The sequence below is a fragment of the Oncorhynchus kisutch genome, linkage group LG27, assembly GCF_002021735.2.
Source record: "Oncorhynchus kisutch isolate 150728-3 linkage group LG27, Okis_V2, whole genome shotgun sequence".
Classification (NCBI taxonomy): Eukaryota; Metazoa; Chordata; class Actinopteri; order Salmoniformes; family Salmonidae; genus Oncorhynchus; species Oncorhynchus kisutch.
Genome location: NC_034200.2, coordinates 35,559,033 through 35,581,154, shown reverse-complemented (window position 1 = coordinate 35,581,154; position 22,122 = coordinate 35,559,033). Strand labels below are relative to the sequence as shown.

Here is a 22,122-nt window from a genome sequence, read left to right as displayed (position 1 = left end):
ACACACACTGATCTCCATGGAGAGGAGCCTGCATCATCCCGTGTACAGTACATCCTTTTCTGACACTTGTCTCTTAATAACATAGTCGGGGCTACAGCGATGATACATTGTCTGTTAGGGGACATTTTGACCACAGAACCTGAGCGATATATCACTTACATGGAGTGTGTCATTCAGGCTTTCTGTGCTCATGTTCATGCAACGACATCACACACAGTTCTCATGATCATGGCCTTTGACAGGTATGTGGCCATCTGCAACCCCCTGCCGTACACTACCATCATGAACAGCAAAATGGTATTCAGGTTGTCTGTGTCTGCCTGGGGGGTAGCCATAGTCTGAGTGGGGATTCTGCTGGGCATCACAATCCACCTATCACTCTGTAGGTCTAACATATTTAACCGACGGAATGAAATGTATTTTATTTAGAATTAAAGCTCGGAGGGTGCGTGCTACGCCACTTCTTATATGTTAACTAAGATTTGCGCCAAATAAATTATCTCTAGATCAAGGGCTCCAGCTATGCATTTGGTTTGCTAACTTGCTAGCTATGTGGCTATCTTGCAATATCATTCTTCTTGGTTACGGCAGAGACAATTAATCCCCTCCTGGATCACGATCCTTGCTTCCTAAATTTTCTTTTTTGGGGGGGTGTTATTTTATGATTTTTTACACTTGGAAAAAAAATAGCGGTCCTTGTATTACTGTAATACTGTACCCCGGTATGGTACAGGAACGGTATGAAGGTATTCATATCTGGATAGCGCCCAACCCTAACACGCACACAACCACTGAAACACACACACACTCACAGATGCGCATACACTCACACACAAGCACAACAACATTTCACTATTCAATAGTCTTCTTGTATGCTTGTCATGCTGCATGGTATAACAACTTATGATATCATATTGAAAAGGGCTCAAATTAATTAATAGCTGATTGATGATGTTCTTACTGTTCGTATTGAGTTGTGTGGATATGATTTTAAGTCTCCGTGGATTATAGGTTTTTACTGTTATTGAGTTGGGGGTGGGATGTGATCTCGTAGGTCCCCATGGAACAAAGGGAGGGCTGGGTTCCAATGGAGATGCAGGACTAGACGGTAGGCCCGGTCCACGCGGGCCAAAAGGAACTAAAGGAGAGTCCAGTTGTGCAAAACCAGGCCTCCCAGGATCACCTGGACAGAAGGTGCAATCAACAAACAGAGTCACAATTACCAGCAATTGAAATCACTGCCACTGTGCAACACAATACTGTAAAGCTATCATCACCATTTAAACACCAATGTGACAATTACCTGACTCTGATAACACTATCCTCTCCCTTTCTGTCTGTCTGTCTGGTCTGTCTGTCTCCCACACGCTCATTCTCTCTTTCTCTTTCTCTCTTTCTTTCCCTCTCTCTCTAGGGCGAGCCAGCCTTGAATAACAAACATGACTCCAAAGGAATGAAAGGCTCTCCTGGTTACGCAGGTCCTCCAGGCTCCCAAGGACCTTCTGGAGCCAAAGGAGACCCAGGACACCATGGTTATTACCATTGAAACACTGATTAGTATGATGAGGACTGTGTTTTCGGCTATCATGTCACATGACCTCGATTTTAACCTTTTTAGAAATGAGGATTTGACCAAAAATGAAAGCAATTGCTTGAGGATGGTGCTGGAGTGTGGTGCTGGATAATGGTGCTACAATGTGGTGCTGGAGGATGGTGCTGGAGAATGGTGCTGGAATGTGGTGCTGGAGAACGGTGCTGGGGTATGGTGCTGGATTGTGGTGTTGGAGAATGGTGCTGGATATTGGTGCTGGATTATGGTGCTGGAGAATGGTGCTGGATTATGGTGCTGGAGAATGGTGCTGGATTGTGGTGTTGGAGAATGGTGCTGGATTGTGGTGTTGGGGAATGGTGCTGGAATTGTGGTGCTGGAGTATGGTGCTGGATTGTGGTGTTGGGAATTGGTGCTGGAATTGTGGTGCTGGAGAACGGTGCTGGGGTATGGTGCTGGATTGTGGTGCTGGAATTGTTGGGCTGGAATTGTGGTGCTGGACCATCTGACATAAATAGAAAAGGGGACAGTGATGAAACAACGTTTAATAAAGGTTCAATTCAGGTCATGAATGTTCAAAACACAGGGCCCTTAATTATGATAGTTGCTTTGATAGATGACCATGACGATGGTGGTGATTGTGTACATTTCTCTTACTCTTGTCTTTTTCTGTCTCTCTCTATTTCTCTCTCTTCACTGTGATCCAGGAGCCCAAGGTCCTGCTGGCCAACCAGGTACTGATGGTCCCCCAGGCCCCCCAGGACTCCCTGCGTCACATGGAGCTCCAGGTCAGAACATCACTAAGGTTTATTCAGGAAATATATTCATGAAAATACGTTCAAGAGTATGTGGACACCTGCTCGTCGAACATCTCATTCCAAAAATCAGGGGCATTAATATGAGGTTGGTCCCCCCTTTGCTGCTATAGCCTCCACTCTTTCCACTAGATGTTGGAAGATTGATGAGGGGACTTCAGCCACAAGAGCATTAGTGAAGTCGGGCACTGAAGTGGTGTCCACATACTTTTGACCATGTAGTGTATGTCTCCATGTGTTTGGGGGTGTCTAACCATGTCCCCTTTCACAGGACAACCAGGGTTACCTGGCCTTCCTGGTCCCTATGGTCCTAAAGGTAACCAGGGTCACGATGGCATTCCTGGACCTGTTGGTCAGAAGGGAGAGACACGTAAGACATACAAGTTGACTTCTTCTTGAACTGTCAGAGCAGTTCTTTTAGTTATAGTAATACAGTTGATTTCTGAAACAATAGATTGTTCTAAACCAGAGCATTGAAATATACAGAGATAGGAAGATAGTCTACTTGAATTGGCTCTGGTGAATTTGTTGCACTTAAACTGAGTTTATCAGAGGTTGACTGAAGTGCTGAAACACAAAATGTAATAATCTAGCAATGTAAGACATGTCTTGTCTTTCTCACTCTTTAGTGATTGTGAGATCAACTCCTGGCCCACGTGGAAAGAATGGACTTCCAGGTCCATGATGGATGACATTGTTCCTACACCTTCAGAAATACACCACTTACCATAACTTGCCACAAACATAGCAAGATATTTATTTAACATTTGTTTGGTTGTTAACAAAGATAATTGAATTAGCTACCATTGATTCTGTTTATGGCTAGAACTGATTTGATTGGCTATAATGTATTTCCTGTAGGTCCAAAGGGAGATGTGGGTTTCCCTGGCCCCACTCCTCCGGGGCCCCCAGGATGTCCAGGAGATCAGGGCCACCGAGGCAACGAAGGACCCCAGGGTTCTCGCGGGAGACCAGGGTTCGGTGGTGTTTGTGTCAACGGGCTGAAAGGAGATGCTGGTTCCCATGGCAACCCTGGAAGCCCTGGTGACTTTAACTGAAAATGTATCAGCTAGTGCTGACACAAACTCTACTCTTAACTCAGAATTCATTCTCTATCCTTGACTTTTACTGAAAGTCTATAGGCCTGTTTCTCAGACACAGATAAAGCCTACTTCTGGGTAGTGAAGTAAATAATGAAAGTTATTTTTAGTCAAGGGTGAAGGTGTCCGCATGCTTCCCAGACTAAACAGTTTGGAATAATTTTTGTGAAATGTTTGTTTGTTTTGGACTTCGGTGAGTTTTTCCAGGCACACAAACATTTTTCTCGAGGCAAGCCGAAGTTGGTAGCCCCTTCGTCCGTGATTGGTCAACAGTAGGGATTCTTCAATAAAGTCTTTGTTGTCATTCAATGAGAGACGACTAGTTTTCATGCACATTTTTTTCATTGAGAAATACTGCACCAAACATCTTAGTTAGAAGTAAAATTGAGTGACTAAGATCTCATTGGCAAAAATGCCAAAATTAATGACAGATTTGTCGAGATATCTTAGATGAATAAAAAAATAAAAGAATGAAGTGTGTACTGGCTACGTCGTCTCAAAATGTACAATCAGTACTATTGCCACAGTTTTTTTTTATTTTTAAGTGAACGTTTTTTACGAGCACACTCGTTCGGTTTCGCCTAGCTGAGTTGGAACTGAAGCATGCTGACGCCTTTAAACTCAATATCCCAAGATCTAAATCAACAATCGTCCCTAAGGTTGCAAAATTTCAGGAACTTTCACTAAATTCCCTTGTTTTCCTGAAATCCCAGAACCAGGGAATTTATTGAATGTTCCCAGAAGTTTGCAACCCTAACTATCCCTGATTCATTCAAACTCGTATTCCTGACTAACTGAAACACAATAGTTATTTTACTAGGCAAGTCAGTTAAAGAACAAATTCTTATTTTCAACGACAGCCTAGGAACAGTGGGTTAACTGCCTTGTTCAGGGGCAGAACGACAGATTTTTTTAAATTACTTTGTCAGATCGGAGATTCGATCTTGCAACCTTTCGGTTACTAGTCCAACGCTCTAACCCATAGGCTACCTGCCTCCCAGTTATGCCACCCTGTTATGACTCAATGACTTAGTTGACTCAGCAAGTCAAATTCTGACCCTAACTCAACCTCCCCCTGATTGCTATTCTACATCAAAACTTTGAAATTATGACTTGTACTGGGGTCTTTCTGTCCTCAGGACAGCAGGGTCCACGGGGACAGCCAGGGTCTGGAGGCTATGAATGTAAAGGGGACAGGGGAGACCTGGGCGCTCCAGGGGGCAGAGGCTTGGACGGGCCTACGGGGGACCTCGGACCTCCAGGGCTACCGGTGAGTCACTCCAACGAAGAATACAAGACTAACTAAATGTCGCTTATGTTACAAAAGTGCCTTGAATGCTGGAAAATATAGATCTTATAAGGAACACTGTGTATAATTTGAAGTCTTTGGAGTCGTTGCTTGAATTTCTTTTGACCCCCTAGGGGCCAGGATCCATCCCTGGACCTCCAGGACCAATCGGTTCCCCAGGTCACTCTGGAACCCCAGGAGTCCCCGGTAATCTTATTTTATCCACAATCTTCTGCATTTTTTTCTTCAGAAAACCAACCCTGTCATTACAGTATAGTGATGTGTTCACCAAACCTGTCATTACAGTATAGTGATGTGTTCACCAAACCTGTCGTTACAGTATAGTGATGTGTCACCCAAACCTGTCATTACAGTATAGTGATGTGTTCACCAAACCTGTCATTACAGTATAGTGACGTGTTCACCAAACCTGTCATTACAGTATAGTGATGTGTTCACCAAACCTGTCATTACAGTATAGTGATGTGTTCACCAAGCCTGTCATTACAGTATAGTGATGTGTTCACCAAACCTGTCATTACAGTATAGTGATGTGTTCACCAAACCTGTCATTACAGTATAGTGGCGTTTAAACCAAACCTGTCATTACAGTATAGTGATGTGTTCACCAAACCTGTCATTACAGTATAGTGACGTGTAAACCAAACCTGTCATGACAGTATAGTGATGTGTTCACCAAACCTGTCATTACAGTATAGTGATGTGTTCACCAAACCTGTCATTACAGTATAGTGGCGTTTAAACCAAACCTGCCATTACAGTATAGTGATGTGTAAACCAAATCTGTCATTACAGTATAGTGATGTGTAAACCAAACCTGTCATTACAGTATAGTGATGTGTTCACCAAACTTGTCATTACACTATAGTGATGTGTCACCCAAACCTGTCATTACAGTATAGTGATGTGTTCACCAAACCTGTCATTACAGTATAGTGACGTGTTCACCAAACCTGTCATTACAGTATAGTGATGTGTTCACCAAACCTGTCATTACAGTATAGTGATGTGTTCACCAAGCCTGTCATTACAGTATAGTGATGTGTTCACCAAACCTGTCATTACAGTATAGTGATGTGTTCACCAAACCTGTCATTACAGTATAGTGGCGTTTAAACCAAACCTGTCATTACAGTATAGTGATGTGTTCACCAAACCTGTCATTACAGTATAGTGACGTGTAAACCAAACCTGTCATGACAGTATAGTGATGTGTTCACCAAACCTGTCATTACAGTATAGTGATGTGTTCACCAAACCTGTCATTACAGTATAGTGGCGTTTAAACCAAACCTGCCATTACAGTATAGTGATGTGTAAACCAAATCTGTCATTACAGTATAGTGATGTGTAAACCAAACCTGTCATTACAGTATAGTGATGTGTTCACCAAACTTGTCATTACACTATAGTGATGTGTCACCCAAACCTGTCATTACAGTATAGTGATGTGTTCACCAAACCTGTCATTACAGTATAGTGACGTGTTCACCAAACCTGTCATTACAGTATAGTGATGTGTTCACCAAACCTGTCATTACAGTATAGTGATGTGTTCACCAAGCCTGTCATTACAGTATAGTGATGTGTTCACCAAACCTGTCATTACAGTATAGTGATGTGTTCACCAAACCTGTCATTACAGTATAGTGGCGTTTAAACCAAACCTGTCATTACAGTATAGTGATGTGTTCACCAAACCTGTCATTACAGTATAGTGACGTGTAAACCAAACCTGTCATGACAGTATAGTGATGTGTTCACCAAACCTGTCATTACAGTATAGTGATGTGTTCACCAAACCTGTCATTACAGTATAGTGGCGTTTAAACCAAACCTGCCATTACAGTATAGTGATGTGTAAACCAAATCTGTCATTACAGTATAGTGATGTGTAAACCAAACCTGTCATTACAGTATAGTGATGTGTTCACCAAACTTGTCATTACACTATAGTGATGTGTCACCCAAACCTGTCATTACAGTATAGTGATGTGTTCACCAAACCTGTCATTACAGTATAGTGACGTGTTCACCAAACCTGTCATTACAGTATAGTGATGTGTTCACCAAACCTGTCATTACAGTATAGTGATGTGTTCACCAAGCCTGTCATTACAGTATAGTGATGTGTTCACCAAACCTGTCATTACAGTATAGTGATGTGTTCACCAAACCTGTCATTACAGTATAGTGGCGTTTAAACCAAACCTGTCATTACAGTATAGTGATGTGTTCACCAAACCTGTCATTACAGTATAGTGACGTGTAAACCAAACCTGTCATGACAGTATAGTGATGTGTTCACCAAACCTGTCATTACAGTATAGTGATGTGTTCACCAAACCTGTCATTACAGTATAGTGGCGTTTAAACCAAACCTGCCATTACAGTATAGTGATGTGTAAACCAAATCTGTCATTACAGTATAGTGATGTGTAAACCAAACCTGTCATTACAGTATAGTGATGTGTTCACCAAACTTGTCATTACACTATAGTGATGTGTAAGCCAAACCTGTCATTACAGTATAGTGATGAGTTCACCAAGCCTGTCATTACAGTATAGTGATGTGTACACCAAACCTGTCATTACAGTATAATGATGTGTTCACCAACCCTGTTATTACAGTATAGTGATGTGTTCACCAAGCCTGTCATTACAGTATAGTGATGTGTACACCAAACCTGTCATTACAGTATAGTGATGTGTTCACCAAACTTGTCATTACACTATAGTGATGTGTTCACCAAAAATCAAATCAAATCAAATCAAATGTATTTATATAGCCCTTCGTACATCAGCTGATATCTCAAAGTGCTGTACAGAAACCCAGCCTAAAACCCCAAACAGCAAGCAATGCAGGTGTAGAAGCACGGTGGCTAGGAAAAACTCCCTAGAAAGGCCAATACCTAGGAAGAAACCTAGAGAGGAACCAGGCTATGTGGGGTGGCCAGTCCTCTTCTGGCTGTGCCGGGTGGAGATTATAACAGAACATGGTCAAGATGTTCAATGTTCATAAATGACCAGCATGGTCGAATAATAATAAGGCAGAACAGTTGAAACTAGAGCAGCAGCACAGTCAGGTGGAAGTTGAAACTGGAGCAGCAGCATGGCCAGGTAGACTGGGGACAGCAAGGAGTCATCATGTCAGGTAGTCCTGGTGCATGGTCCTGGGGCATGACCAAACCTGTCATTACACTAGTGATGTGTACAGCTAAGAGTTTCTTCTAAACCCTTGTCCTGTCCATGAAGAACTCTGGGCACTGGTTCTAGTTCAATAGTGTATGTGTGTGTGTGTGTGTGTGTGTGTGTGTGTGTGTGTGTGTGTGTGTGTGTGTGTGTGTGTGTGTGTGTGTGTGTGTGTGTGTGTGTGTGTGTGTGTGTGTGTGTGTGTGTTCAGTCGAGGATTCAGTGTCTCTTGATGAACTGTGTTGTTTTAGGTGAGATGGGTGATCCTAGTTTTAACCCCGGGCCGAAAGGACCAAATGGATCCAGAGGGCCGCCAGGACCACCAGGTCAATATTTAACACAGTCGACATAAACACTGACAGATCAACATTTAACACTCAACATTAAAAAAAACTTGACAACTCAACATTTAACACAATCAACATTTAACACGGAAATCTGTACATTTAACACTGGAAATTCAACATTAAACACTCAACATTCAACTCTGAAAACCATTGAGTCTATATTTAATTAATCAATGCAACGCTAAACAGTATCTTTAACACAATTTGTTCTCAAGCAGTTAGTCAAACCTACTCAAAGATTTGTTTATGCACATATACAGGTTGTCCAGGGCTTGATGTGCCAGTGAGACCCGAAAAGGGGGATCCGGGCCCACCCGGTTACACCGGTAACCAGGGACCTCCAGGTCACAGTGGGCTGCCAGGACAACCAGGATTAACAGGTTCTGTATTCTTTCTTCATGTGGAACTACAAGCCACATGGCCACCGTGATTCATTTCACCCAAACGGCATATTCTTTCTTACTGATTAACTATTCTATGGAGGTAAAAGTGAAGGCTATGCCATGTCTTCGCTATGGGCACCATATGCTAACGTTAGCACAATGAGTCTTAGCTACGGGCACCACATGCTAATGCTAGCACAATGAGTCTTAGCTACGGGCTCCACAGACTAACGTTAGCACAATGAGTCTTAGCTACGGCCACCACAGGCTAACATTAGCTCAATGAGTCTTAGCTACGGGCGCCACAGGCTAACGTTAGCACATTGAGTCAGCTACGGGCACCACAGGCTAACGTTAGCACAATGAGTCTTAGCTACGTGCACCACAGGCTAACGTTAGCACAATGGGTCTCAGTAGCTCCTACTTTAGTTTTGTCTTAATCCATTGCTAAATTCAAGTGGCCTTCTCCCTGCCAGGCCCCCCAGGCCCTGAGGGTCAACAGGGACACAGCCCTCCAGGCCTGCCTGGCTTCCCCGGATGCAAGGGAGACAAAGGATCGCCAGGACTGACAGGTAGTTATGCAAATGTATGTGAATGTGTGTACCTGTCTGTGATTCTGGTGGTAACATTTGTCTTTGTAGATGTTTTTTCTATCCTTTGTCTAGAACAAGTCATTTTACAACGTTGACCTTGTTGAACAAGATACAAACAGTTGGAAAACATGTACAGTGCCTTGCGAAAGTATTCGGCCCCCTTGAACTTTGCGACCTTTTGCCACATTTCAGGCTTCAAACATAAAGATATAAAACTGTATTTTTTTGTGAAGAATCAACAACAAGTGGGACACAATCATGAAGTGGAACGACATTTATTGGATATTTCAAACTTTTTTAACAAATCAAAAACTGAAAAATTGGGGGTGCAAAATTATTCAGCCCCTTTACTTTCAGTGCAGCAAACTCTCTCCAGAAGTTCAGTGAGGATCTCTGAATGATCCAATGTTTACCTAAATGACTAATGATGATAAATACAATCCACCTGTGTGTAATCAAGTCTCCGTATAAATGCACCTGCACTGTGATAGTCTCAGAGGTCCGTTAAAAGCGCAGAGAGCATCATGAAGAACAAGGAACACACCAGGCAGGTCCAAGATACTGTTGTGAAGAAGTTCAAAGACGGATTTGGATACAAAAAGATTTCCCAAGCTTTAAACATCCCAAGGAGCACTGTGCAAGCGATAATATTGAAATGGAAGGAGTATCAGACCACTGCAAATCTACCAAGACCTGGCCGTCCCTCTAAACTTTCAACTCATACAAGGAGAAGACTGATCAGAGATGCAGCCAAGAGGCCCATGATCACTCTGGATGAACTGCAGAGATCTACAGCTGAGGTGGGAGACTCTGTCCATAGGACAACAATCAGTCGTATATTGCACAAATCTGGCCTTTATGGAAGAGTGGCAAGAAGAAAGCCATTTCTTAAAGATATCCATAAAAAGTGTCGTTTAAAGTTTGCCACAAGCCACCTGGGAGACACACCAAACATGTGGAAGAAGGTGCTCTGGTCAGATGAAACCAAAATTGAACTTTTTGGCAACAATGCAAAACGTTATGTTTGGCGTAAAAGCAACACAGCTCATCACCCTGAACACACCATCCGCACTGTCAAACATGGTGGTGGCAGCATCATGGTTTGGGCCTGCTTTTCTTCAGCAGGGACAGGGAAGATGGTTAAAATTGATGGGAAGATGGATGGAGCCAAATACAGGACAATTCTGGAAGAATTGCTGCAAAAGACCTGAGACTGGGACGGAGATTTGTCTTCCAACAAGACAATGATCCAAAACATAAAGCAAAATCTACAATGGAAGGGTTCAAAAATAAACATATCCAGGTGTTAGAATGGCCAAGTCAAAGTCCAGACCTGAATCCAATCGAGAATCTGTGGAAAGAACTGAAAACTGCTGTTCACAAATGCTCTCCATCCAACCTCACTGAGCTCGAGCTGTTTTGCAAGGAGGAATGGGAAAAGATGTCAGTCTCTCGATGTGCAAAACTGATAGAGACATACCCCAAGCGACTTACAGCTGTAATCGTAGCAAAAGGTGGCGCTACAAAGTATTAACTTAAGGGGGCTGAATAATTTTGCACGCCCAATTTTTCAGTTTTTGATTTGTAAATTAAAAAAGTTTGAAATATCCAATAAATGTCGTTCCACTTCATGATTGTGTCCCACTTGTTGTTGATTCTTCACAAAAAAATACAGTTTTATATCTTTATGTTTGAAGCCTGAAATGTGGCAAAAGGTCGCAAAGTTCAAGGGGGCCGAATACTTTCGCAAGGCACTGTATATCATGGAAGTGTTTTTACTCGGGCAGGGCCGTTGGGCTACCTGGGGTTTCCGGGTCAGAAGGGTCCTCTTGGCCAACGGGGCAGCAGCACGGCAGGCCTGGCTGACAGTTTCCTGCTGGCCAGACACAGCCAGACCATCAGAGTGCCTGACTGCCCCCAAGGCACCGCCCTCATCTACTCTGGATACTCTCTGCTCTTCATCAATGGCAACAAAAGGGCTCACGGACAAGACCTGGGTAAATCAAATCAAATCAAATCAAATTTTATTTGTCACATACACATGGTTAGCAGATGTTAATGCGAGTGTAGCGAAATGCTTGTGCTTCTAGTTCCGACAATGCAGTAATAACCAACAATTAATCTAACTAACAATTCCAAAACTACTGTCTTATACACAGTGTAAGGGGATAAAGAATATGTACATAAGGATATATGAATGAGTGATGGTACAGAGCAGCATAGGAAAGATACAGTAGATGATATCGAGTACAGTATATACATATGAGATGAGTATGTAAACAAAGTGGCATAGTTAAAGTGGCTAGTGATACATGTATTACATAAGGATGCAGTCGATGATATAGAGTACAGTATATACGTATGCATATGAGATGAATAATGTAGGGTAAGTAACATTATATAAGGTAGCATTGTTTAAAGTGGCTAGTGATATATTTACATCATTTCCTATCAATTCCCATTATTAAAGTGGCTGGAGTTGAGTCAGTGTCATTGTCAGTGTGTTAGCAGCAGCCACTCAATGTTAGTGGTGGCTGTTTAACAGTCTGATGGCCTTGAGATAGAAGCTGTTTTTCAGTCTCTCGGTCCCAGCTTTGATGCACCTGTACTGACCTCGCCTTCTGGATGATAGCGGGGTGAACAGGCAGTGGCTCGGGTGGTTGAAGTCCTTGATGATCTTTATGGCCTTCCTGTAACATTGGGTGGTGTAGGTGTCCTGGAGGGCAGGTAGTTTGCCCCCGGTGATGGGTTGTGCAGACCTCACTACCCTCTGGAGAGCCTTACGGTTGAGGGCGGAGCAGTTGCCGTACCAGGCGGTGATACAGCCCGACAGGATGCTCTCGATTGTGCATCTGTAGAAGTTTGTCAGTGCTTTTGGTGACAAGCCGAATTTCTTCAGCCTCCTGAGGTTGAAGAGGCGCTGCTGCGCCTTCTTCACGGTGCTGTCTGTGTGAGTGGACCAATTCAGTTTGTCTGTGATGTGTATGCCAAGGAACTTAAAACTTGCTACCCTCTCCACTACTGTTCCATCGATGTGGATAGGGGGGTGTTCCCTCTGCTGTTTCCTGAAGTCCACAATCATCTCCTTAGTTTTGTTGACGTTGAGTGTGAGGTTATTTTCCTGACACCACACTCCGAGGGCCCTCACCTCCTCCCTGTAGGCCGTCTCGTCGTTGTTGGTAATCAAGCCTACCACTGTTGTGTCGTCCGCAAACTTGATGATTGAGTTGGAGGCGTGCGTGGCCACGCAGTCGTGGGTGAACAGGGAGTACAGGAGAGGGCTCAGAACGCACCCTTGTAGGGCCCCAATGTTGAGGATCAGCGGGGAGGAGATGTTGTTGCCTACCCTCACCACCTGGGGGCGGCCCGTCAGGAAGTCCAGTACCCAGTTGCACAGGGCGGGGTCGAGACCCAGGGTCTCGAGCTTGATGACGAGCTTGGAGGGTACTATGGTGTTGAATGCCGAGCTGTAGTCGATGAACAGCATTCTCACATAGGTATTCCTCTTGTCCAGATGGGTTAGGGCAGTGTGCAGTGTGGTTGAGATTGCATCGTCTGTGGACCTATTTGGGCGGTAAGCAAATTGGAGTGGGTCTAGGGTGTCAGGTAGGGTGGAGGTGATATGGTCCTTGACTAGTCTCTCAAAGCACTTCATGATGACGGATGTGAGTGCTACGGGGCGGTAGTCGTTTAGCTCAGTTACCTTAGCTTTCTTGGGAACAGGAACAATGGTGGCCCTCTTGAAGCATGTGGGAACAGCAGACTGGTATAGGGATTGATTGAATATGTCCGTAAACACACCGGCCAGCTGGTCTGCGCATGCTCTGAGGGCGCGGCTGGGGATGCCGTCTGGGAGCCGTAATGGAGTATGGAGACGCATAATCAATTCATCTGAGACACAAACACACACTTGAGTTGGTAGACTTTATATTCACACGCACATACACGCACACGCACACACACACACACACACACACACACACTGTCACAACACCAAAATAAACTTTGCACAGATGTATTATTTAGACCAACATTTCAAATGTTGAAGATAGAGGGTGTATAGGTGTCAGAGGGTGTATAGGTGTCAGAGGGTGTATAGGTGTCAGAGGGTGTATAGGTGTCAGAGGGTGTAAAGGTGTCAGAGGGTGTAAAGGTGTCAGAGGGTGTATAGGTGACAAAGGGTGTACGGGTGACAGATGGTGTATGGGTGTCTGAGGGTGTAAGGGTGTCAGAGGGTGTAAAGGTGTCAGAGGGTGTATAGATGTCAGAGGGTGTATAGGTGTCAGAGCGTGTATAGGTGTCGGAGGGTGTATAGGTGTCAAAGTGTATAGTTGTCAAAGGGTGTAAAGATGTCAGAGGGTGTAAAGGTCTCAGAGGGTGTATAGCTGTCAGAGGGTAAATAGCTGTCAGAGGGTGTAAAGGGGTCTGAGGGTGTATAGATGTAAAGGTGTCAGAGGGTGTATAGGTGTCAGAGGGTGTATAGGTGTCAGAGGGTGTATAGGTGTCAGGGGGTGATTGGTGTCCGAGGGTGTATGGGTGTCTGAGGGTGTATGGGTGTCCGAGGGTGTACGGGTGACAGAGGGTGTATGGGTGTCAGAGGGTGTAAGGGTGTCGGAGGGTGTAAAGGTGTCAGAGGGTGTATAGGTGTCAGAGGGTGTATAGGTGTCAGAGGGTGTATAGCTGTCAGAGGGTAAATAGCTGTCAGAGGGTGTAAAGGTGTCAGAGGGTGTATCGATGTAAAGGTGTCAGGGTGTATAGGTGTCAGAGGGTGTATAGGTGTCAGAGGGTGATCGGTGTCCGAGGGTGTATGGGTGTCTGAGGGTGTATGGGTGTCTGAGGGTGTATGGGTGTCCGAGGGTGTATGGGTGTCAGAGGGTGTATGGGTATCAGAGGGTGTATGGGTGGTAAAGGGCGTATAGGTTTCAGAGGGTGTATAGGTGTCAGAGGGTGTATAGGTGTCAGAGGGTGTATAGGTGTCAGAGGGTGTATGTGTGTCAGAGGGTGTATGGGTATCAGAGGGTTTATGGGTGGTAAAGGGTGTATAGGTGTCAGAGGGTGTATAAGTGTCAGAGGGTGTAAAGGTGTCAGAGGGTGTAAAGGTGTCAGAGGGTGTATAGGTTACAAAGGGTTGTCAAAGGGTGTATAGGTGTCAGATGGTGTAAAGGTGTCAAATGGTGTATAGGTGTCAGAGGGTGTATAGGTGTCAGATGGTGTAAAGGTGTCAGAAGGTGTAAAGGTGTCAGAATGTATAAAGGTGTCCGAGGGTGTGAAGATGTCCGAGGGTGTATGGGTGTCAGAGAGTGTATAGGTGTAAATGTGTCAGATGGTGTATAGATATATAGGTGTCAGAGGGTGTATAGGTGTCAGAGTGCATATGGGTGTCAGAGGGTGCATGGGTGTCAGAGGGTGTATGGGTGTCTGAGGGTGTATATGTGTAAAGGTGTCAGAAAATGTATAGGTGTAAAGGTGTCCGAGGGTGTATAGGTGTAAAGGTGTCAGAGGGTGTATGGGTGTCAGAGGGTGTATAGGTGTAAAGGTGTCAGAGGGTGTATAGGTGTATGGGTGTCAGAGGGTGTATAGGTGTAAAGGTGTCCGAGGGTATATAGGTGTAAAGGTGTCAGAGGGTGTACAGGTGTCATAGGGCGTATAGGTGTAAAGGTGTCATAGGGTGTATAGGTGTCCGGGCTAAGGGATAAGGGTTCATTCGGGGTGAAAGAGGTGCTAAAATTGTGACTTTAGCATTCTTCGATGACCTCACCACTGTCCCCCAGGCTCCATTGGCAGCTGCCTGCCTCGTTTCTCCACCATGCCCTTCCTGTTCTGTGACACGGACAACACCTGTCGCTACGCCGCCCGCAATGACTACTCCTATTGGCTGTCCACGGAGAAGCCCATGCCACGCAGCATGGACCTGATCAGAGGAGACGAGATAAGCAGCTACATCAGCAGGTACACAGCCCAGAGAGACAGGACTCACACACTGACTCACACACTAACTCACACACACACACACACACTAACTCAAACACACACACTAACTCTCACACACACACACACACACACACTAACTCAAGCACACACACTAACTCACACACACACACTAACTCACACACACACTAACTCACACACACACACACACTAACTCACACACACACACACACACACACACACACACACACACACGCTAACTCACACACACACACACACACACAGACACTAACTCAAACACACACACTAACTCACACACCTACTCACACACACACTAACTCAAACACACACTAACTCACACACACACACACTAACTCAGACTAACTCACACACACACACTAACTCACACACACGCAGTAACTAACTCACACACACACACTAACTCACACACACACCAACTCACACACACACGCTAACTCACACACACACTAACTTACACACACACTAACTCAAACACACACACTAACTCACACACACAAACATACTTGCAGGCCAAAAAATACAAGGTCTCTGCAGTCTGCAATCCTCTTTATTTTGGAGCACGTTTCAACAAGTTTCACTGAAGTGTGTGTGTGTGTGTGTGTGTGTGTGTGTGTGTGTGTGTGTGTGTGTGTGTGTGTGTGTGTGTGTGTGTGTGTGTGTGTGTGTGTGTGTGTGTGTGTGTGTGTGTGTGTGTGTGTGTGTGTGTGTGTAATTAGGTGTTCAGTGTGTGAGGGCAGCTCCAATGCCATGGCCATCCACAGTCAGACCGCCCAGCTCCCAGACTGTCCTGGTGACTGGGAATCCCTGTGGACTGGATACTCCTTTGTCATGGTAACAACCTAGCCTGGTGGAACCATCCTGACCTTTGTCATGGTAACAACCTAGCCTGGTGGAACCATCCTGACCTTTGTCATGGTAACAACCTAGCCTGGTGGAACCATCCTGACCTTTGTCATGGTAACAACCTAGCCTGGTGGAACCATCCTGACCTTTGTCATGGTAACAACCTAGCCTGGTGGAACCATCCTGACCTTTGTCATGGTAACAACCTAGCCTGGTGGAACCATCCTGAACTTTGTCATGGTAACAACCTAGCCTGGTGGAACCCTCCTGACCTATTTCACTTCACATATCAGTCTGGCATTGCTCTTCATTGATACATGTTGTGCATATGTCTGTAATGAAGGGCATTATTCAAAATGTACTTGTCTGCGATTGGATCACCTTCAACCAATCAGAGGACGGCCTAATTGTGGTATTTTGTCCTAGATCCACCTAATGTTTCTGAGAGGATGCTGATTGGTTAATGATGTGAATGAAATATCATAGTAGCAGCGTATGGAGCGGAGTCCATTGTGCCCTCATTCAAAACTCAGTCTAACTAACTCTCCTTCTCTATACTGCTCTACCCTTCACCACTTCAAACCCCCGCTTTCCATCCCCCGCTTTCCATCCATCACTTTCCATCCCCCGCTTTCCATCCATCACTTTCCATCCCCCGCTTTCCATCCATCACTTTCCATCCCCCGCATTCCATCCCCCGCTTTCCATCCCCCGCATTCCATCCATCACTTTCCATCCCCCGCTTTCCATCCATCACTTTCCATCCCCCGCTTTCCATCCATCACTTTCCATCCCCCGCTTTCCATCCATCACTTTCCATCCCCCGCATTCCATTCCCCGTTTTCCATCTTTCGTTTTCCAACTTGTCATTTCCTATCTTTTTCCCTTTCTCCTCATTTTCTATACTCCTCCTCCTTTTCATTCCCCATTGCTTCCCATCTCTTTTCTCTTCTCCTTTCTCCTCCACCTCTCTCCTCCACCACCTCTCTCCTCCACCTCTTTCCTTTTCTCCCAGCAAACGGGTGCGGGTGCTGAGGGGTCGGGCCAGCCTCTGGGCTCCCCAGGCTCGTGTCTAGAACACTTCCGCCAGGTCCCCTTCATCGAGTGTCACGGCCGGGGAACCTGTAACTACTTCCCTGACTCCTACAGCTTCTGGCTGGCCTTGCTAGACCCCAACCACATGTTCAGGTTAGAATCATCTCAGCAGAGACTGATTCAGTGTGTGTGTGTGTGTGTGTGTGCTCGCGCGTGTGTGTGTATGTGTGTGTGCGGTGAGGATGGAGGTCTGCAAAGTGCGTGCAGACTTTTGTTCTAGCCCAGCTCTGACATACATGAAATGTCCACCTATCTATGCCTAACCTAATCTATCAATACTGTATCTTATTCTGTTTTGTTCTATGCTATACTCAACTATATTATACTATGTTGGATTTAATTTGAAGATGTAGACTTCTTGTGTTTTTACAATGTATCTGTCAACTCTAATGGTATAATACCCTGTATTTTACAGCACAGTATACAGTAACACTGTGTCAGCTTGAACTAAACCATATGTCATGGCACTACTCTAAAAAGAGACTACTTTCCTCACAGTGCATACTTTACTGATCTAGGATCAGTTTAGCCTTTTTAAGATCATAATGAATCAAATTATATGGACTGAGTACGAGCACTCCTACTCGTTGATGCTTTGTGAATATGGGCCCTGTTCTGTGTGCTGCAGTAAGCCTGTGCCCCAGACGGTGAAGGGACCTCTTCTAGAGAAGGTCATCAGTCGCTGCCGCGTATGCAGGAAACCACAAAGCAATGGTAGTGCATTATAATCCACATTCAGCCTCAGGCAAAATTAACCATTACTTTGACGGATGAGACTTTGAACAATGATAATAATCATATTCTTAATGGATTTATAATTGGGTGTTTTTTTTTCCAGACAAATCCAGCCAGGCTCAAGCGATCACTCAAAATATTTGGAACATCTAAGATACTATTTGCAAACTGGTATGGTTCCCAGTCCAAAAGACACGGCTGAATTATTCTGAATCAAGACAGACATGTTTATTTAAGATACCCTGATGAAGACAGCTTGGCTGTTGAAACGTTGGTATTACATTTTTGCATCTGAGCTCCTAGAGTGTGCGGCTCTCTTTTATTTTCATGTTTATTTAAGATACCTTGGAACTACTGTTAATATCACCTTCTGGGTTGTAATTATATTGAGCTCTTCATGACTTGCACTGAGGACCACGCATGTGATTTTAATGTAACTAACTGCTTTTATAAAGTCTCAAGCACTGTACTGTATATAGCTATTGTGTTTGGCTCTATTAACATGTATATTTGATAATGTGTCTCGGTTATTCCCTTCAACATAGGGTGCTCTTTAACAAACCCATTTGCATAAAAAAAAAATGTTACAATGGTTGGATATTTCCAAATAAACATTCACTCAGAGTTGCGTCTGTGTAATTACTTGAGTTTAGGTCTAAATGCCATAACATTTTCTGCGCAGACAATCTACACTTTCAAATGGACCTTTAAGTCATTTAGCAGATGTTCTTATCCAGAACGTCTTAGTCAGTGCATTCATCTGAAGATAGCTAGGTGAGACAATAACCACATATCTCAGTCATAGTAAGCACATTTTTCGTCAATAAAGTCTAACTATACTCGTTGCCATAAATAATGGAACGTCTCTTCTCTCCTTGTCAGGGTACTGTACTGTTAATGAGTGGGTTAATCCACCTCCCAGGCCCACTGAAGCCCATTCACCCCAGTGGAATAACTTTGATCTGGGTCTGCCGGATCATCTTCATTCATCTTTATGGCCAGTCACAGTAGTTGGCGTTAGCCTGCATTATGCTGTTATGAGAGGTCAGACTCAATTACTTGAGCATGAACAACACAACTGAAAGCTTGCTTTGATGTTTTCTGTTGTTGGAGAAATAAAATGGTGCGATGTGGCAAACCTCATTGACCGGCACTAGACTGAAACATTATTGACTAATTCCAAACTGACCTTGGAACTCGTTTAACCAGATGGATATTTATAAAGAACTTGTGTAAACCTGAAATGACCATCTGGATGACACGGACTATTCAGTGGGAAAGAGCTCTATCATACAGCCCTGACATCATTAAGATTCTATCACACATGAGTAGGTTACACATCACTTTGGTTGTCAGGGAAACCACCTTTATAGCGAACTGAGAACAGGTCTGGGCAGGACATCCTATGTTTGAACAGGTCTGGACAGGACATCCTATGGAAATAACAAATGATGTGAATGTGTGCAGTCAGTGTACTAGTGAAAGCTGGATATAGCCGGTAGCTAATGGGAAAACATGTCTGTCTAAAAGTCTACATTCACTTTCCACAGTATACTGTTTTGTTTCCAAAATGTAATTCTACATCACAATTTACTGTTCAGTAAGAGAGTAAAAGACCAACATCCTGTTCCTGAAATATGACGTTCTCTCTTTGTTAACTTCCACAGCCACAATCCCTATAACAAGAATCCTCTCATCTCCTAAATAAAAAGGTCAACACACTGGAGCTGTCCATGGTGCTGAATGTCAACACACTGGAGCTGTCCATGGTGCTGAAGGTCCACACACTGGAGCTGTCCATGGCGCTGAAGGTCAGCGCTGGAGCTGTCCATGGTGCTGAAGGGCTACACACTGGAGCTGTCCATGACGCTGAAGGCGACCACTGGAGCTGTCCATGGTGCTGAAGGTAAACACTGGAGCTGTCCATGGTGCTGAAGGCCTAAACACCGGGGCTGTCCGTGGTGCTGAAGGCCCAAATCTGTCATTCTGCCCCCGAGTAAGACAGCTAACCCACTGTTCACTGGGTGCTGAAGACGTGGATGTCGATTAAGGCAGCACCCCGCATCTACCTGATTCAGAGCGGTTGGGTTAAATGCGGAAGACACATTTCAGTTGTACAACCGACTAGGTATCCCCGTTTCCCCTTAATATTAGAAAGACATTTTCTAATTTGCCAACACTGCTTTTACTGGAAGCAATATCAGAACCCATACCGCCACGCTATCTGTTCTCATCTTAAAATACCTCCACTTAATGCCCTATAGGCTTCTTTACACGTTGTGGGCACGTTGTGGACACGTTGTGGGCACGTTGTGCCGTTGTGGACACATTGTGGGCACGTTGTGGGCACGTTGTTGACACGTTGTGGGCACGTTGTGGGCACGTTGTGGGACACGTTGTGGGCACGTTGTGGGACACGTTGTGGGACACGTTGTGGACACCTTGTGGCAAGGTGCGGCAAGGTGCAATGAACCTGTGAGGGACGGGCACTACTACCCCCTGTACTAATAGGATTAATCCACTCAGTGGAAGACCAATGGCAGCGGAGCTACATAATCCTCCTATAGAATATAATTCAATAAAGTTGAGCGCTATCCCCTTAAATGGGTAATCTGCAGTTGAAACAAAAACAAAGTACTCCTCGCCACTGTTTCTGTAAAAAGATGAGGGATGGGGCTACTGATGCAAGGACTGACCGTCCATGCTATAAAAAGTATCATTTTCACCATGTTTTGAGGCTATACAGTGTTTGATTAAATGTACTTTGTTAACAAACATTGAAGTAAAACAAGCTTATATTTTAGATTCTGATGGAGATGAACTAATCTCATGAAGCATTTATAAATTATAAACTTCCAAGAATCAATGTGTAGGTTACATATCATTAATTTATAAATAAATAAAAAATGATGTATCAACTGCAGATTGCGCTGTTAGGGTCTACCTTCTTCCCTTTCAAGGTGAACTTCAATAAGAGGAGCCATATTATTGTGTCTTGGGCTTGCCAAGCATTACTGTGATAACGACATAAAACATGCATTTTAGTTCAACATAATCTAAGTGACTGGTCAGCTAAGGCTACTGTGTGAATACATATATGCTACAACCAAGGCCAGGTCCGTTTTTAACACAGTGGGTCTGTATAACATGTTTTTTTTTGTTGCGCAAAATTATAATTATTTGGCTAATAATGTGGGCCTCGGGGAAAAATGGGCCGGTGTGGAGACCTCAAGGAAAAAAATGGGCAGTTGTGTTAGAAATGCCAGGGACGATTTTTGGTCCAAGTCTGCCCCTGGCTACAACTGTAATAAGAGGGGTGGGAGAGATACTACGGACTAACAGATATATGTCAAACAGAGTGTAAATCTCATTAATAGACAAGGCAGACGGAACCAGTGTGAGCCTGCCGCGATGTTGAGCGACTTCCGCGACCTCTGGATTCCCCAATATCTTCCCGTTTTATGGCGCCAGAAAAAGGGTTAATGAGATCATTTTTTGCGCCATGTCGGTGTCATTATGTTTAATTTCACGAGTGCACATTGCGCGGCCAGTCGCACGGAAACCAGCTTGTAATAGCAGAGTGTGTGGATCTGTGTGCGTGCAAATATGTGAAAACAACCGATGATGACATTATATTCACTTACTTAGGCCTCTATACCCGCAATGACGTGAGTGTGGGTACCAGCTATAGCTGAGGCAGTAATAGGAGAAAAAAAAAACATGTCGGCCCCACGCGCACACACAGCACGAGTGGAATTTATGGCCTGAATAAATGGTGCGTTAAAGACTACAGGCTACAAATTAAAATGACCTGTAACATGTTTTATTATGCTCCAACATCTCGTTGTAAAATATGCAGTCTTGCAACTATGAGAAGAACAAGAGTTGCCTTTAGTTCCAGACCCCTAATGACTGTTGTAAATTATCTGTCACATCACATGCTTTACTGCATCACTGAGGACAAATACAATTTCATTACCTCACCCTTATCTTACGTAATACATTGGTTTAAAAAGACCAGCTACCGGGGTAGCTGCAAGTTATTCAGAGTTTAGTTCCATCATTCCATCTTGGGACATCTCATCTATACCAGCTCAAGAGACCTACCAGATTCCAGATGGCCCTCACCGGAATCTGGTGCGCATTTGTGCTTGTGTGTGTCAGTCTGTGTCAGACGGGGAAGGTCGACTC

The 22,122-nt window shown here is 44.4% G+C and overlaps 1 protein-coding gene across 1 annotated transcript in view; it reads left to right on the top strand.

The window, feature by feature from the left end:
- The window catches only part of LOC109872306 (collagen alpha-5(IV) chain), a 73,498-nt gene extending 54,940 nt beyond the window's left edge, over positions 1-18,558 (top strand). The window contains exons 37-53 of the mRNA XM_031807151.1: positions 1,055-1,194; positions 1,415-1,532; positions 2,257-2,337; positions 2,636-2,734; positions 2,994-3,041; positions 3,226-3,408; positions 4,604-4,734; positions 4,887-4,959; positions 8,217-8,291; positions 8,573-8,692; positions 9,172-9,267; positions 11,076-11,285; positions 15,060-15,237; positions 15,975-16,089; positions 17,117-17,289; positions 17,825-17,910; positions 18,035-18,558. Coding sequence (XP_031663011.1) covers positions 1,055-1,194; positions 1,415-1,532; positions 2,257-2,337; positions 2,636-2,734; positions 2,994-3,041; positions 3,226-3,408; positions 4,604-4,734; positions 4,887-4,959; positions 8,217-8,291; positions 8,573-8,692; positions 9,172-9,267; positions 11,076-11,285; positions 15,060-15,237; positions 15,975-16,089; positions 17,117-17,289; positions 17,825-17,910; positions 18,035-18,084 — 1,976 coding nt within the window. The 3' untranslated portion in view covers positions 18,085-18,558. The remainder of the gene's footprint in view (positions 1-1,054; positions 1,195-1,414; positions 1,533-2,256; positions 2,338-2,635; positions 2,735-2,993; positions 3,042-3,225; positions 3,409-4,603; positions 4,735-4,886; positions 4,960-8,216; positions 8,292-8,572; positions 8,693-9,171; positions 9,268-11,075; positions 11,286-15,059; positions 15,238-15,974; positions 16,090-17,116; positions 17,290-17,824; positions 17,911-18,034) is intronic.
- The last annotated feature ends 3,564 nt before the right edge of the window (positions 18,559-22,122 follow it).